Here is a 17,635-nt window from a genome sequence, read left to right as displayed (position 1 = left end):
AGATTAATAAGACTGGGACTTTTCAGCTTGGAAAAGAGATGGCTAAGGGGAGATATGCTAGAGGTCTATCAAATCATACCTGATGTGGAGAAAGTAAATAAGGAAGTGTTATTTACCCCTTCTCATAACACAAGAACTAGGAGTCACCAAATGAAATTAAGAGGCAGCAGGTTTAAAACAAACAAAAAAGTATTTTTTCACACAATGCACAGTCAACCTGTGGAACTCTTTGCCAGAGGACATTCTGAAGACCAAGACTATAACAGGGTTCAAAAAAGAATTAGATAAATTCACGGAAGATAGGTTCATCAATGGCTATTAGCTCTGAAGTGTCCCTAGCCTCTGTTTGCCAGCAGCTGGGAAGGGGTGACAGGGGATGGATCACTTGATGATTACCTGTTCTGTTCATTCCCTCTGGGGCACCTTGCATTGGCTACTGTCGGAAGATGAACCATTGGTCTGAGCCAGTATGGCCATTCTTATGAAAGAGATACATTTTTTTAGCCACGATTGAAAACTCTTTGTTTTTTGTTAAAATCTATATTCTTGAAAGCCTTAGCAGATTACTTTTAAAATCAGCATAACTCTCTCAGAATTAAAAATAAGGCTTTATTTTACAAATATTTAACCAGAGGTACACTCAGAAAAACTGCACAACTTTATGCATTGTATTTTGAAAATACAGGAAACCTCTTTACAATCAAAGTGACATCAGAAATCTAGAACAGAAATGTCCCCACTAAGGGAAACCAAGTCTTCCATAAATATAGGAAAAATCCAGAAGAAAGTTGAAAAGACAAGGAAATTAAGTTTGAAAAAAGTGTACGCAAGTAGCTTTGGTACAAAAAATCCTTGATGGCCCTGGTCCTGCAATCAGATCCATATGCCCTAGTGCCTTTGGGGAGTCAAAGATTGTTGGACTAGTTCATATGCTTCTCTTCTGTCCTATCTGTGACAAAAAATGAGTTGTTTCCATACTTAAAAACAAACAAACAAACAAAAAAAAACCCAACACCCATAACCTTTGTTACGTAGGACTGTTGTTAACTCAATAAATTGTTAGTCTCATTGTAGCATAATGTTTCCCTCATGCTTAGAGTGCTGCAAACCCGCAGATATCCACTTTATATCTGTGGATATATGCTTCTGCAGATGTGGATGCGGATACCCGTGGACCATTTTCATGGATTCCGGAATGGATGCGGATACAAATTTTGTATCCATCCCAGGATCTACACATGCTTATTAGAGTACATTATAAATCATACCATATGCGATGACAGAACACATTAACAATGCACCAGGAAGTGGAGAACTGATTTTGAGGTAAGTATCCACTGGGACAAAATCTTGTCAGAGGATAATGATCACCTGCTACATTTATGGAAAAATCTGACGACCTGCAATCTAGATTGTATAGACAACAAACCTATCATGAGCTCTAGCCAGTCACAGACCAGTTTATTCATAAGAAAAGAGAAGTGTATATTGGTTTTTTTAATAGCTCCAGTACTTCATTTTTATGAAGATTTGAGTTACTGCCAATCTGAACTGGGAAAAAAAAAAAGTACATGTTTGTAGGAGTGAACACTACTCGCCACCTAATGACCTGTTTTTCAGAAGTAGATTTTATTTGATAATAAAGCTTTAGTTTTTCTTTTTTTTTTTTTTTAAATATTTGACTTACTACTGCTGGTGAAGGTACATGGATACTTCCCACAGATCGAGGACGAATGTGATTGACTAAATGACAGAGAACGACCCCATCCATAAGAGCAGACCCCAAGTCTTCAGGCAAACAAATCTTTAGTCTCATTTCAATGTTCTATAAAAGAAGAACAAACATCAGCACTTTTACACAGAATTAGAAAGAACCACCTCCCCCTAAAGCAAATATCTATATTCTCTGTCACATTGCCAAGCCTTTTCCCATGCTACCCACTACTGCAGTGATTTCTCACCCAATTCCAGTTTGTCAAGCAACCACATCTTCATTTAAATTGCTCCTAAAAAAACTCCAAAACACCACACTGCCCCATTCCAGGTCACCCACTGGAAAAGTAACTTATGAAAAAACCATCACTTTAACGGTGCCAGAAGCGAGTAACCACATCATCTTATTACAGGTCTGTCTCATCTTACGCTGGGGTTACGTTCCGCAGTCAGCGCGTAAAGCGAAAATCGTGTATAGTCAAAATTACATTGAGTGTAATGGTGGGTGGAATCGCCCGCACTACAGAAACAGTATTCAAATTGTTATTTTTCTTTTTTTTTCTTGTTTTTGCTGACCGCGTTAAGCTGAAATCACACGTTAAATGCGCCTAAGATGCGACAGAGCTGTACTGCAATTCTTGTCCTTCCTCATTCCATCACCCTGCCAGCACCATACTTTGCTACTCTTACTTGTTGCCTCATAGCTAAAATTATTCTTTTTATTATAGTAACACCCAGGATCCTGAGTCAGGATCAGAACCCCATTGCATTAAGCCCCGTACAAACACAGAGTAAAAGACGGCCACTCCCCAAACAGCTGAAAAGAAACAAGTGGGCGTAACAAAAATTGGAAAGAATGCAGAAGGGAGGACAAGTTGGATCTGTAATGTGCACTACTGGGTAAAAATATGAAAACTCTCTACTCAGACAAAAGGGGCACTTTAATGAAATGAACTTTATGTTGCAAAACACTCAGCAAAGTAGGGCACTTTGAGAATGTTTACACATTTTCTGGCAAAAAGACCACTGTATTTTGTTACAAACGTGTAACTTTTATTGATTTGGGCTCCAATCTTGCAAACACTTTGGCATGTGTGTAACCTTATGGATATGAGTAGTCACATTATCTTAGCCAGCAGTTTTCATACTCCTTCCCAGAAGAGCACATTATTATTATTTATATAGTACCCCAAACAATGTTATGTCCTTTAGAGAACGGATAAAAATATATCATCCCTGTCCCTTGCATTCCCTACCCACTTCTGTCTGTCTGCTAAAATTCACTAGCTGCAAAAGGTATTTACCAGTGATACGTAACAAGCTCTGATTGCTGTAATGAGCTAATCAGTAACAACTACAAATTTGTGCACACTGCCAGTCTATGCTACAATAGTTACCTCTGTCCTCCTTCCTCCGTCTGTACATGTCACCCAACTCTTCTATCTTGTCTTTGAGACTGTAAACGCTTTGGGGCAGGAACAGGCATTTACAATATGTGGTATTCCACCTATCACACACCCTTCTGAGGCCTCTAGGTGCCACTGTATTATAAACAGCAGCAGCAGCAGCAGCAGCAAGGCTGAAATGAATTATGCAGGCACCAGATAGGCATATGTGCAAAGTGTAAGGGAGGCAGAAGAGGTGCTGGTGTGCTTAACTAAACAAACCTTTTAAACATTAGCTGGGGAGCAGATAAGCCCTTACTTATTTTAGAATAGGGTTTTTAAAAAAAAAAATTCAGTACATATTTAAAAGTTGCTCTGTCAAGAAAATATATATGTTTTAAATTAGTCAATGGACAAAATTCAAGTTGATTATAATAATGCCAGATGATGTTACTATTCACTTGTAACACCAAATGTATTTTAAACCAATAGTAATGTAAAATCATCTAATATAACTTTAGCAGTTGCAATGCAATTAACGCTACAGACACATATAAGAACATTTTGTATTTGGTACCATTTGCAGCTGAAGATCTTAACACTCAACACTCCTTACAGTAATTATCTCATCACTATTTTATAGATGGTGAAAATGAGGCACAGAGAGGTTTACAGATTTTAAAGCCACAAGCAACCATCTAAACTGAACTGCAATACACAGGCCATAGAACCTCACCCAGTAATTCTGCATCAAGTCCATAACTTCTGTTTAAACTATAGTGTATCTTTTAGAAAGATACCCAGTTTTGATTTAAAAACCTCAAGTGATGAAGAATCCACCATATTGCTAGGTAAATTGCTGCAATGCTTAATTATCTATACTTTAGAAATAAAGCAATAATTTCGGTCTGAATTTGTTTAGCTTAAAATTCCAACCATTGGATCTCATTATGCCTTTATCTGCCAGATTAAAGAGCCATGCCCAACATCAGAAACCTCTTCCCCATGCAGGTACTTGTACACTGTGATTAAGTCACCTCTTAACCTTCTTTTAGATGAACTAAATAGATAGAGCTTCTTAAGTCTCTCAGTGTAAGATCTCTTGTCCAGACCTCAAATAATTCTTGTGGCTCTTTCCTGAATCTTTTCAAAATTTGTCAATGTTCTTTTTGAAGTATAGACATAAAACTGCATAAAGTATTCCAGTTATGGTCTCACTAATGCTGCATACAGAAATAATGCCACCTTCCCACTCTCTGATATTCCCCTGCTTACACATCCAAGCATTCCTTTCCCCCTAAGATTAGGTAGCTTTCCCAAGGGCAAACAGGAAATACATGCTTTAGCCGCAAATCTGCAGCCCTTCACATTGTTTGTCACATACCTCACGCAATTGCTCCAGAAGTTCTTTCTCTTCTCTCATCTGTTCCATTTTCCTCCGAATTGTAAATTGAGGGTCTATGGATTCCAAATTTCTCTGAGGTCTTAAAAATACTGCGATTTTAAAGAGAGAGATGTTTAGTAAAAACAAGCCATCAAAAACTTTTAATTTTCAGATTAAACAAAATCCTTATTCACAGTTCCAATTATGTCAGTTGGAAGATTTCCATGACAGCATACAGAATGAAAATCTAATTTAGAACTACAATCAAGTGCATTTGCTTGGAGGGTGCTCATAACAGAATTAATGCATTATTGATATAAGTGGAATATACAGACATCATTCAGGGCCATATCCTATGGTCTTGACTGGGAGTTTTACCAAATTTGCACAGCATTTGTCCCTTGGAGTTTTTGATCTGTTGTTAGAAGTCTTGCTACTTCTATCCTAGGACTCCTCTCTCAGTCTTTTAGTTAGATCCCAATCCTACAAGGTGCAGGACTCCAATGGAACTGAGAGCATTCAGCACCTTGCCAGATCAGATTCATACCACTCTCCAATTATTCATGACTATTTTTCATCTCGCCCTTCATCAAATAAAATTATGTGTTTGACTCCTAAAAACTGAATGCCTATTATATTACTTCTGAAGGCCTGCCTCACTAGAGATTCCCATTTCATGTGAAGTACTGAACTAGGTCCATACACAGTTTTCCTACAACCACTCCTGGTGCTATGGATTATCTCATCCATCCCATAACTTCGAGCACAGAAGGGACATAAAGGCTATGGTACCTAATTTATATTTGCACTTTTAAACATTTTTGTTGTGTTCCAATGACAGCTTTTAATGGTTCTTTCGTGTACATGTATCATGAGGGCTATGCCCACCGATGCCCACCCACACTGTAGATACCATGGCAGAGGATCACCAGTTCTTGTGGCTGGACTGCCTCTAGGCTTGCTCATGTATCATGAAAAGTGACAAGTGCTCAAGGGACGTAACTTGTATTTATTACTTTTCTTTTTATGTAATTGACACCCTTAGGTGGATCATCCACATGGGGAGTTAAACCCAGGTCCTCTGGTTCTAAAAGCATAAATCTCAACTGTCTGAACTAAACTTTGTTAGCTCAAGGTTGTAGCAGACTCAAACTTCTATGTGGTTCAGCCACTACTTGTCATTTGGCACCACTGGGTTAGCCATTGGCAGTAGGATGCAACCCAGACCTGTTAGATTGAAGTCAGCAGCAGACTCAACCACCTCTATGAATTGTACTGCCACTAAAGGGATGGTGGTGGTGGTGGGAGGGTATAGCGCCACACTGAGTAAGCAATGGTTATGGTTATTTCCAGATTTTTAGATCTTGTTGCATTGCTGTTTTGCTTTGTTTCTTTTGTTAGGATTATTTCCTGCCCCCCGAACTAATGCTTTCCTTTTTTTGGTCTCCCTCTGAGATGGGAGTGGTCTGGTCCTGCTGCAGGAAGAGGAATATATCCACAGACTCCTCCATAAGACTCAGCTAGTTACTCTCCCTCTCCCTCATCTCCTGCAGTGGGCGGGGGAGTTTTGGTGAGCCAGGGCTTGTTCAAAATGTGGGAAGAAAAGTTGGGGATGATGTTTTGGTTATTAAGATACGTAGAGAAGAAAGAAGTCGTGTATATTTGTAAATGCAAATGTCCCAAATGGACAGATTGCTAATAGCCATTAGTGATGTAAGGGAGAGACCTCAGTATTTATGTAAAATATTAATAAAATTATTATAACTCTTTTCATTAAGTTGTCACAGACTTGTTTATGCCTGTACTAAACATCAAGAAATAGCTACAAATATGTTACAACCAGGATGCTTGGATATATAACAGTACATATTTTTAGCTGAGCATGTTACAAAATGTTAAAGTTAATTCAAGAAGTTCCAGAAGGTTTCTGCTTCTATCTTCCAAAGTCAAGCAAACATCAAAAAGACAAAACATGTAAAACATTACTGTTTTAAGTAAAGGCCTAACTGTAAAAAGGAATGTAGGTATTTTATGCGAGCAATAAATCTAGGTTGGAAAGTGGCTACACCAACCCCATTTCTTTTCAAAGGAAAAATCTCTGCTTGTGTTTTTGAAACTCCAGGATAAACATGTGTAGCTGGAAATGTTTTAAACTTTTATTTCTTAAACGTTGAAATGGCAAACACCTTCTGAGATGTGTATTTGCAAATATTTTGTATCAAAATGCAAGTCTTTATATAACTGCCTAATATTGTTACAGAAATAATAAGATGTTTTAAGTAGAAATATAGCAAGGTCATCTGATGCTATAACTAGTTACTAACATAAGAAGCCATTTAAGTATAGAATATTTATATTAATGGAGAATTAATAAATTACTGGCAGTGTTCAAGCAAACTCTCACCCAATTCAGGAAGATAAGAAAATCATCATTCCAAAAACGGTCACAAAGAATCAACAACTTAAGCTAAAGACTTTCTAAAGGTTATTTAATTTTAAGAGACTCTTTTGAAAACTAAAAACTTTTATATAAAGACCAGGAGTGTTTGGACTTTCTGAAAGCAGAATTTAATTTCCTGACAAGCTCTAATAAAACTGAAAGACTCTCAGAGACTAGACTGAATAAAGACTAGCTTTGAAAGTTATCTGATGCTTTCTTGCCACAAGAAGAACAAAGGCAATTAAAGAAATGCTGCATATATTCGTTAAACAGACTGCATATTCAGGAGCTGAAAGTGTCATGTAAGCCAACATAGAAGTGGCAGCAACCGCCTTTCAATCTGAAGAGATCTGAAAGAGGTGTGTTTTCCTGTACTTTAAAGAAAACAGGAAGGAGAAAGGTATAAAAACTCTAAGTGAGTATCTGTCACACACCCAGTCTGCTACTCTGCTCAAAGACAGCTCTTCACAAGCAAACTGCCACAGACATATAAGCAGGGAAGACTCAAAAAGAAACCAATCCAAGGAAAACCTCCACAAGACTTTAACATGGATTGATGAGAGAAAGTTAACAAGGACACTGCCAAAGGATTAGGTTTAAAACTCTTATAATGACTTTGTTGGAATGTTTAAAAGCTGTAGTAACGTAAGAAACTAATGGTATCATGACCCAAACCTGCCTGCAGGGTACATGGGTACTATCAAACCAGGATGCCTTTCTCCAGTTGATATCAATCATCTTTGATGACCCACACCAAGCCTGAATGGCCAAGGGTGGCTGAGGAGACTCTGCCAGGGGCAAGGCACAGTGGCCTCCTCGGAGCACACTTCTACTCTCTCAGAGTAGATGCAGCATGGAATGAAGCAGCAAATCTGTACCAGTTTTGGTGGTGCTTGTAAGAAGAAATAAGAGGTGAACTGGCTCATATAGAGATGCCTATGAACCTAAACGCCCTTGTTGACCTTATTATCTGCACAGATGATGGACTGTGAGAAGAGAGGAGAAGGGAGGCTCCCTGCAGTTCCCCTACCCACACATACTGACTTCATCTTCTGTATCACTCGCCAAACCTACGCAAGATAATTTGGCTCATGAGCAGCTCACACTTGAAGAAAAGAAATGTAGACAACAGCGCCACCTGTGCTTCTACTGCAGTGAAGCTGACCACGCTGTCTTGGTCTGCACATTACAAATGCTGAGAAGCATGCGGAAACAAGCCAGTTCAGGCATAATGGGGGGAACCAGCCTGGGCCTTGACAGAATAGCATTTCTCTGTACCCTAAGTCCTCACTGAGACGCACTCTGAGCCACATCCTGGGGCTTTCCATTTGCAGGTGCCTATCCAGTTGCGCACTCCTGGGGACCCCTGATAGATTCCTATTCAATGGGCCTTAATGGATTTGGGAGCAGAGAACAATTTTATGGAAGCAGTTACAACTCAGGCCCTACAAATTCACCAGCTACACAAGGCTGTGCCTGACATGACTGAAACAATTGACAGCTCCCTGCTGTCTTCAGGTCCAGCTGTGGCGGAGACTATTCCCCTGGAACCTGTTATTCAGGGACACAAATAAATAACACAGTTTGGCATGATCCATTCCCCATATTTTCCCATGATCCTTGGCATCTCCTGGCTAACACTTCAAGATCCCATCATTCACTGGAGAGAACAAAAAGCCACTTTCCTATAAGAATTCTGCCGACGGCACGGCCAAGGTCCAGTAAGTCTTGCACTCATACCCAAGAAGGTTCAAGTAGGTGTGGTTACCTGCACTGGTACACTTCCGAGGGGCAATTATGGAACTCCCGTCCCCCCACCCACCCCTCCAAGTACTGTGACTATACCAACATCTTTGAGAAGAATGCAGAAAGCCTGCCCTAACGCTGGAACTATGATTGTCTCACAGAACTCCAGTCAGGGACAAAGATACTGTTTGGGCAGATATTCACAATGTCAGAGCCTGAACTGGCTGAGTTGCGAGAATATCTCCAAGAGAACTTGGCCCGAGGTGGTGGTCATCCACAAATCAGCTTCATCAGCCAGTGCCCCAGTCCTTTTAGTAAAAAACAAACAACAAACAACAACAAAACATCCAGCAGCTTCTGCTGCTGGGTTGATTACCAAGTCCTAAACCAGATAACAATCCAGAACTGTTACTCACTACCCTTAATCTCTGAGTTGTTGGACTGGGTCAGGGTTGCCCACATAGTCACTAAACTGGATCTCCATGGAGCTTACAGTCTCATTCGTATTTGAGAGGAGGACAAATGGAAGACTGACTTTTGGACCCACTATGACCACTTTGAATATGTAGTTATGCCATTTGGACTACTGCCCCAGCAACATTCCAGCACTTTGTTAACGATGTGCTATGAGACCTACTGGCCCATTTCATGGTGATATACTTAGATAATATGTAGATCTTCTCAGATGATCTGAACACCAGTCACATCCACACAGTCCAGGAGAGACTACAATGACTTGGTCTCTATGCTAAACTTGAGAAGTGCACATTTGATCAGACCTCAACTGAGTTCCTGGGTTTCATCTTGTGCCTGGAAAGACTCAAGATGGATCTGCACAAGGTACAGACTGTCCGCAACTGTGCAGTCCCCCACAAGGCGCATGACCTACAATGTTTTTTAGGCTTCACAAACTTTTTACCAGAGGGTTATTTCAAATTTTTCAAAACAAGTCAAGCTCCTCACTTCCCTACTACTGAAAATCACCCAGTTCCACTGGTTGCCTGAGTCCCAGCACATATTTGAACAGCTAAAGCTTGCCTTCACCACTACTCCAGTATTGGCCCACCCAGACATGACGCAAGTTTTTGACGCCTCTAGCACAGCGATGAGTGCAGTCCTCTCCCAGCAAATACTGCACCCCATCTCCTACTAATCAAGCAAACTTACCTCTGCTGAGCAAAGCTATGAGATTGTGGACAAGGAGCTCTTGGAAATTAAGACCACCTTCAAAGAGTGGTGACATTACTTGGAAGGGGTAAGTCACCCAGTTCAAGTGTTTACTGATCATAAGAACTTAGAGCACCTGTGCAGGACCAAGGCCCTAAACCAGGGGTTCTCAAACTGGGGGTTGGGACCCCTCAGGCGATCATGAGATTATTACATGGGGGGTTGGCAAGCTGACAGTCTCCACCCCAAACCCTGCGTTGCCTCTAGCATTTATAATATATATATTAAAAAAGGTGTTTTTAATGTATAAGGGGGGGGGTCACACTCAGAGGCTTGCCGTGTGAAAGGGGTCACCAGTATAAAAGTCTGAGAACCCCTGCCCTAAACCAACAGCAGCTCTGGTGGGCCTTAGTTTTCTCCTGATCAGATTTCCCTTGACCCACCAGCCTGGAACTAGAAATGGCAAGGCTGATGCCTTGTCCCAAAGATATGGCTCCAACACAACACAAGGCCCCAGTCTGGAACCAGCCCATGTTATCAAGTCCCATAATTTCCTCAGTGCGACTCACCATCAGGACCTGTTTGTGCTTATCCACTCTGCCTCTGGAATTCCACTTGATGTGCTGGCCATTATCAACCAAGAACCACACAATACCAGGCAGGGGATCACGTTCGTAAGGGACTGCATCTATGTTTCCCCAGGACCTGTGAGAGTTGCTCTTCAACTATGCCATGACTCCACCATGGCAGGACACTTAGGGTGATATAAAACCTGATGAATAATATCCCGGTTCTTCTGAGGGCACCATATGTGCTGCACGGAAGAGACCTTTGTTGCTTCTTGTCAGGTGTGCCTGCACCAAGATCCTAGACCAGTCTGTTCCAACCTCTGGACACCTTATCTTGGTCCTGGAAGACCATTTCCTTAGACTCTGGAGTGGAAATACTAGAATCAAGTAGTTTCACAACTATCCTGACAGTGGTAGACTGCTTTACTAAAACGGCTCACTTCATTCCCTGCCTGAGTTTACCCTCTGCAAGGGAAACTGCTGGGCTTTAGATAAAGAAAATAGTCTGTCTTCATGGGCTCTTGGATCACATCACCTCTGACCAGGGCCATATGTTACTGCTTGTTTCTGGCACAAGGCCAAATGACTATTAAGAAGTCTACACACAACTGTCCTCTGCCTACCATCCTCAGTCAAATGGCAAAATGGAAAGAATCAGCGAGATCCTGGACCTAGACCAGTACTCCCAATGCTACATCAACCATCACCATGATGACTGGCCTTCACTGTTACGATATGCTGAGTTCTCCTATAATAATGCAGGCCATGCATCCACAGGCCACAGCCCCTTTATCAACTATGGGTACCATCCCTTATTTCACCCACAGCTACCCCCATGCTCCCCCAACCCATCAGATCTAGTACAACACATCCATCATATCCAAGAGAAGTTGCAGAGACATCTTGAAAAGGTGAAGGAAGACTACACACAGACAAAAAGGTACACCGTAGGACAAAAGGTATGGCTATTACAGAACACTTCCACATGGACAAACCCTCTTGGAAACTGGACTTTGTTCTTTGGCCTGTACTGGATTTGGCAACAAATCAACTTGGTCAACTTTGAGCTCCAGCTCCCTTGAAGTTTACCCTATATTCCATAGCTCACTTCTAAAGCCCTATACTGATAACACATTTCCCCAAAGACCCCAATCACCACCCCAACCAGTGCTAGTACAAGGTCAGGAGGAATACATTGTTCACGAAGTCCTCAATTTTAAGATCAAGTAGGGCAAATTATGGTACCCAATAGACTGGGAAGGTTACAGCCCAGAGGAATGCACTTGGGAGCATGCAGAAAATGTTTACACTCTTGCCCTGGTTTGGGCCTTCCATAGGAGCCACCCTGAGAAACCTGGACCCACGTTGTCAAGAGAGCACTCCTAGAGGTGTGGGTGGTGTCATGACCCATAGATCTCAAACCCAGGTCTGCAGGTTTCATGGGAGCAACAACACTTCAGCCCTCAACCTAGCAGCCTGGTGACAGTGGCTTACCTGGGACCCATGAAGTCCAGCCCCAGAGTGAGGCTCTGCTCCTGAAGTCTGATTGGTCCAATGGCTCTACTTAAGCCAGTGGCAGCAACAAGAAGCTGTCCCAAACAATTGGGCTCCCCCAGGCTCTGGACTGTATGTTTTCTGATGTTTGCTTTCCTGGCATCCTTACCCAGCTTGACCCTTGGCATTTGCCTTGTGGTTCCTGACCTCCATTTTGTTTCCTGCATCTGATCCCCTAGAAGCCTAACCTGGCCTGAGTCTGGTTCCTGACTCATGGTTCTGATCTCCTGGTATCCTGACCCAGCTGACCCTTGACTTCTGTCTCATAAGTGCAGACTCGCTCCCACTATTAGGTCTGGCTGCCCATGATCTGACCATGACGAACAGTTTCTTCTGTTAGTCACCAAGTAGTTAGATATGTATTCCTGGAGAGGAAACGGGGTCTAAACGTTGGAAAATAGAGAAATAGTGGAATCTAACTGGATTTATGATAATAAATAATCGTAACAGGACTGTCTTAGGGACAGCTCCTTAAATGGCTTCTTTTAACTAACTCATTTAAGTTTTTTTTTCAATTTTCATAGGATTTACTTAAGGTTGCTTACTTTGCCCAACTATAAACTGTTAAGGTTATTAAGTAGTAGACAAGCTTCATTTGCTCTTGAACTATTTTGCCCAGTATCTAGTAAGATACTAAATCTGAATTCACAATAATTTTGGGAAATAATATACTTTGGTCTTAACTTACCAAGAGAAAGGGGCCTCTCCAGAGGCGGTTCGCTCTCAAGGATGTAATCGCTGTTAAATTCTCTCCACAGAGAGACATACACAAGAGATCATAGTAGTAGTAACCAATTTAATCTGTGTTCAACCATTTGATGTTCTGTTTAATGTTTTCTTTTCCTTTCTTTAATAACAAAATAGCTGTGGTTAGTAATTGTGACTATGTTGTATGTTCTTTTCTTGATAATGGTGTCCTCTAAGGTATATTAAAGAACATTTGCAACCAAACAGTAGGAGCCACACCCTTGAGCCGGCAGGAAGAGAAACTATTAGTAAGAGCTGGCCTACCATTTCATGTTTCTCTAAACTAGGGGTTTTCACACTGGGGGTCGTGACCCTCAGGGAATTGTGAGGTTATTACACAGGTATCACAAGTTGTCAGCCTCTACCCCTACACCCTGCTTCGCTTGCAGCATTTATAATAGTGTTAAATATAAAAAAAATGTTTTTAATTTATAAAGGGGGGAGATGGTTTGCACTCAGAGGCTTGCTGTATGAAAGAGGTCACCAATACAAAAATTTGAGACCCACTGCTGGTTTTCAAACTTTTTCCATTTGTGAACTCCTAATATATTTCAAATGGAGGTGCGGACCCCTTTGGAAATCTTACACATAGTTTGTGGATCCGCAGGGGTCCAAGGACCACAGGCTGAAAACCACTGCTCTAAACTAAATATGTTTAGTAATTTTTAAAAATAAAATTGTTTGAAGTCCAACAATTTAAAACTACTTTCAATGCCAATGGGAAATGAAAACTACAAGTGAGTGCTTCTAAACCAAATACAGCAACTGCCAGTGACACCTATTGGTAAGAATAAAGAATTAAATTATTCTTTCTAATTGCATAATACAAAAGAAAGGTACAATACAGAATAAAAATAGTAGTTACTACTTTACTACTCAAATTAATTATTTCATGCTAACACTATCATTTTTATTTAGGTTTGTTTTGGATAAATGTTTTAACTTTTATATCGATTTTCAAATTATGCCACACACTAGGAAAAAATGGAGTGTAAGGAAAGTTCAGATAAGTTCAACACAAGATGAATGCATGCTTGCATGAAGCTCAATGAAACTGAAGGATCAATAAACTAAACTGTATCCTGGGATCTTCTCGGTCCTTGACAGATTTGCTTATGGATTTGCATTAAGATATTGGAAGAAGAAAAAAAGAGGTTCCTGCGTGAGATACTTTCTTTGAAATCCCAGAAAGGGCTCATGAGTTGTGTTCATATATGTCATGATGATATTATAGTGACCAAATGAAATCTTTGCTTGGACCCAATGGCTGAAGGAATAGCTTGCACTGTTCTAGATGAGATGACTGCAGTGACTGAATAGTAAAATGCTTTATTAAAAATAATTATTTCAGGAAAAGCCAGCAACTAGATGGTGGCAGAGCCTACTAGTTAAGCAATAAAAACCAGCCCATTCAAAGATCTGTTAAAAAAAATACCACCACCATAACTTAAAGAGCAGCATAGCAAAACAAAGCTCCCATATTTTCAAAGTATATCAGGGGGATTTAGCCACATGGCTTTCATTAAACTCCATGGTTGTTCTGTGGATAAATTCATGTGCATCATATTTAAAATCCAAGGATAACAGATCACAAGCTAGTTATCAAGTGCTCCCTATGAGATATCCACAACAGAACAAGAGATATGAAGAAAAGGAAGATTGTGTTTTTAACAGTAAGTTAAAATGAAATATGGTATTCCTGTATTGAGCCAATTTTTAAAATTGTTCCTAATGTTATAATAAAAAAATGAAAATACCTTACTACATTTATTAAGAATATCAGTTAAAAGTGTTAAGTAATTATTTACATTTTAAATTTGTAAACTTACTGTAAACTTAGAATAAACAATACTTAAAATTCTGGAAACTATTTAGATGTGTTGTATGTTCCCTATAATACCAAGGAAAATAGGTAAATACACACACACAACCAAATAAACATGCACCCCCCACCCACACTGTAACAGCAGACTTGAAAACTGTTATCTCCATTCCAGATTCAACAGCAGCAACACTTCAAAGAACTCTGTACAAAAAGAATCATGCCAACGGCCACTGTCGTATGTTTTGTGCTTGAGTCTGCATCTATCTTGGAAATTTTTATCATGGTCTTCAATCATTCTAGCCTTGTTTATCTTGCTTATGTGCTGTGCTGAACTGGCGTGCACCTGCATGAGAGAGAAACTGAACTTTCTCCAGTCCCATATTGTAATGAGGATGTATTAGACAAGAACAGAAGAAGTTCTGAAAGGAAATACTGTTATGGGTAAGACTCGGTTTACTGTCTGTGTACTGTTATTGCAATGTAGAATGCAAGTCCTGTGAGAGAGGATACTCATGTTTGGTCTTTGTGGAATGACTCACCACTCTAGATACTATTTCTGAATATGACCACTGTCTGGTTTGCTATAAATTACAAACCCTAAACACAGTGAGGTACTTCACATTTATGCAGTTTTTTAAATAAAATATCCATGAATAGCAAACATCTGTTTATGGAAAGTAAATGTCAAAATTATTCATTCAGTTTGACTTATTCATAAGATATATGTTCTACCTATGGGAAACAGACGAAAACATACAGGAAATTCCTTCTAAGTGTAATAAATAAACAGGTTAGTCAATCTGGAAAACATACACAAGCACAATAAATTAGCAAGTGAATAAGATATTCACTATATAGTAGAAATATTAGAAGTAAAGTGTTCTAATTCAGGATGTTTCAACAATATGGAATATGCTAGTTATTCTGCATTATACATTTGTTCCACCAAGGGGAGCCCACACCACACAAATGTGTGCCTCAGAAGAGAGTATTTCTTCAGATCAAAGTACAGTAGTTGCCTTTGTTGGCAATTTTTTAAAATGTAAGTGAAAACAAATTAAATTAGCAATAATACTTAGTCTGATCCACAATATGTGACTTGTATTTAGTCTCTTTGTTAAAGGTCAGACTTCCAATTGATGATTTCCATTTTCGCACCTTCATTACATTGTAGGAACAGTTTTGTACATGCAATTATTTGCAGGCAAAGTTTAGGACATTTAATATTGCAAGTACTTAACTTGCCAGCCCAATCAAGTACCTAGATGTCTGAATGAGCAAAAAGGGCACCTGCAAATACTTGTGGTTGCAAAAATACCAGGGCTTGTAAGAGGCCTAGATAAAGGAAGGCTGAAAACTTGAAAATAAGATTCTATTTCTCGTGATCAATTCTACTCAGATTTCTTTAACTACATATGCTTCAAGTGGATATGGAATATGTGCTTCTTATGTATTAAAGACACATCTGAATACTATTAAGAGGCAATTCAGTGGTTAGGGAACATAGAACTTATGAGACCTGAGTTCAAGTCCCTGCTCCTCTCCAGACTTTCTGTGTGATTCTGGGCAAGTCACTTGGTCTCTCTGTGCCTTAGTTCTCTACCTGTAAAATGGGGATAATAGCACTTCCCTGCCTCATATGGATGTTGTGAGGATAAACACATTTTGTGAAGCACTCAAGATACTACGGTGATTTGGGCAGGGGAGAGGAGAAGGAAACTGTATAAGTACCTAAGACAGATATACCGTACAGCAAACTTTCAAAAACATCAACACAGGAGATAAAAAACGTCTTAATAAAAACATATTGTTCTAACAGTTTTAAGCATTAATACTAATATTTGCAGTTGGCTAAAAAGCTATCCGATTTGAAATTGTTTCAAATGATTATGCTTAAGCTTGCCTACACTGTTCTCATTTTATTATGACTGTATAATTACACTGGTAGACCTAGGTTAGCACAGATCACATTACCTAATGAATTCCTATCAACAAAGATTAAAAAAAACACATCTAGAGCTGGATCCCCAGCTGGGGTAGTCCACTAAACTCAACTGAGTTATGCCAATTTACAATGCCTGAATATGTCACCTATCCAGTTTGATATATAAGTTAGCAAGCTGGATTCTCCACTGTCCTGTGTCTTTGTGGTCCTTTACTCCTGAGGAAAACGAGTGCAAAGTGGGTGTAATTTTTACACACAAATCAGAATGATAGCCTTTTGATGACAGAACCAAATAAAAATTATAGCATCTTGCCCCCATTTTATGAAAGAACTTGGACATATATTTCTCCCCCAATATCCACAGATTCTTCAATGATCCATATGTTCTTCAATGGAGCAATTCACCACAATCTGTTAATCAGGTTTTATATTATGTAATTGCCAATATTTTTAATGTTTGATCATTGTCTTTTAGATGTTTAGAGACTGAATTATCTTAGTGGGAAGGAGAGAGGGCTGAGACTAGGTAAATAACATTTCATATGTTGTAAGTATTGTAATAAAATTATTGTAGAAAGGTCTTACAGAAGTTAACATTTAGATACACTAAAATGTTAAAAATTGACAATTTTTAAGAAGATTCTAGTTCAGCTTCAAGGTGAAAATTCTATCTTTTGTATTCTTGGCCCATTCATTTCAGTGGGTGACACACACATGAAACCAAGTACAGAACTTGATTCCAGAATCATAGGGGCCATCTTTCTCCAGCTTCGGTGGATGCCTGTGCCCACCCACTCCTGGCTCTGCCCCAACTCCACCTTTTCCCTGCCCCTGGCTCCGCCCCCATTTCAACCCCATCCCCAAAGTCCCCGCCCTAACTCTGCCCCCTCCCTGCCCCTATTGGATCCCTTCTCCAAATCCTCGCCCCAGCCCTGCCTCTTCCCCTAGAGCGCTGCGTTCCCCCTCCTCCCCTGCCCAGTGAATCAGCTGTTTCCCGGCTCAAGTGCTGGGAGGGAGGGAGGAGAAGCAGGACACAGCGGTGTGATTGCAGAGGAGGCAGAGGTGAGCTGGAGCAAGGGCGGGGTGGGGAGCTGCTGGTGGAGAACCCATGGAGTCGGTGCCTATGTCTAGAATCATTAACAGGAAGAAATTAAGTTCTC

The 17,635-nt window shown here is 40.1% G+C and overlaps 1 protein-coding gene across 2 annotated transcripts in view; it reads right to left on the bottom strand.

The window, feature by feature from the left end:
* The window catches only part of LRCH1 (leucine rich repeats and calponin homology domain containing 1), a 251,108-nt gene that overhangs the window by 25,150 nt on the left and 208,323 nt on the right, over positions 1–17,635 (bottom strand). For both annotated transcript variants that reach the window (XR_007773673.1, XM_050948349.1), the window contains exons 18-19: positions 4,483–4,592; positions 1,688–1,825 (exon numbers count right to left, since the gene is read on the bottom strand). Coding sequence is in view for 1 of the 2 variants with exons in the window: in XM_050948349.1 (XP_050804306.1) it covers positions 1,688–1,825; positions 4,483–4,592 (248 nt within the window). In the remaining variant the exon portion in view is untranslated. The remainder of the gene's footprint in view (positions 1–1,687; positions 1,826–4,482; positions 4,593–17,635) is intronic.

Source organism: Gopherus flavomarginatus, chromosome 1 (genome assembly GCF_025201925.1).
Source record: "Gopherus flavomarginatus isolate rGopFla2 chromosome 1, rGopFla2.mat.asm, whole genome shotgun sequence".
Taxonomy (NCBI): Eukaryota; Metazoa; Chordata; order Testudines; family Testudinidae; genus Gopherus; species Gopherus flavomarginatus.
Note: the sequence above shows the minus strand (reverse complement) of the source record. Positions and strands in the feature narration are given on the sequence as shown.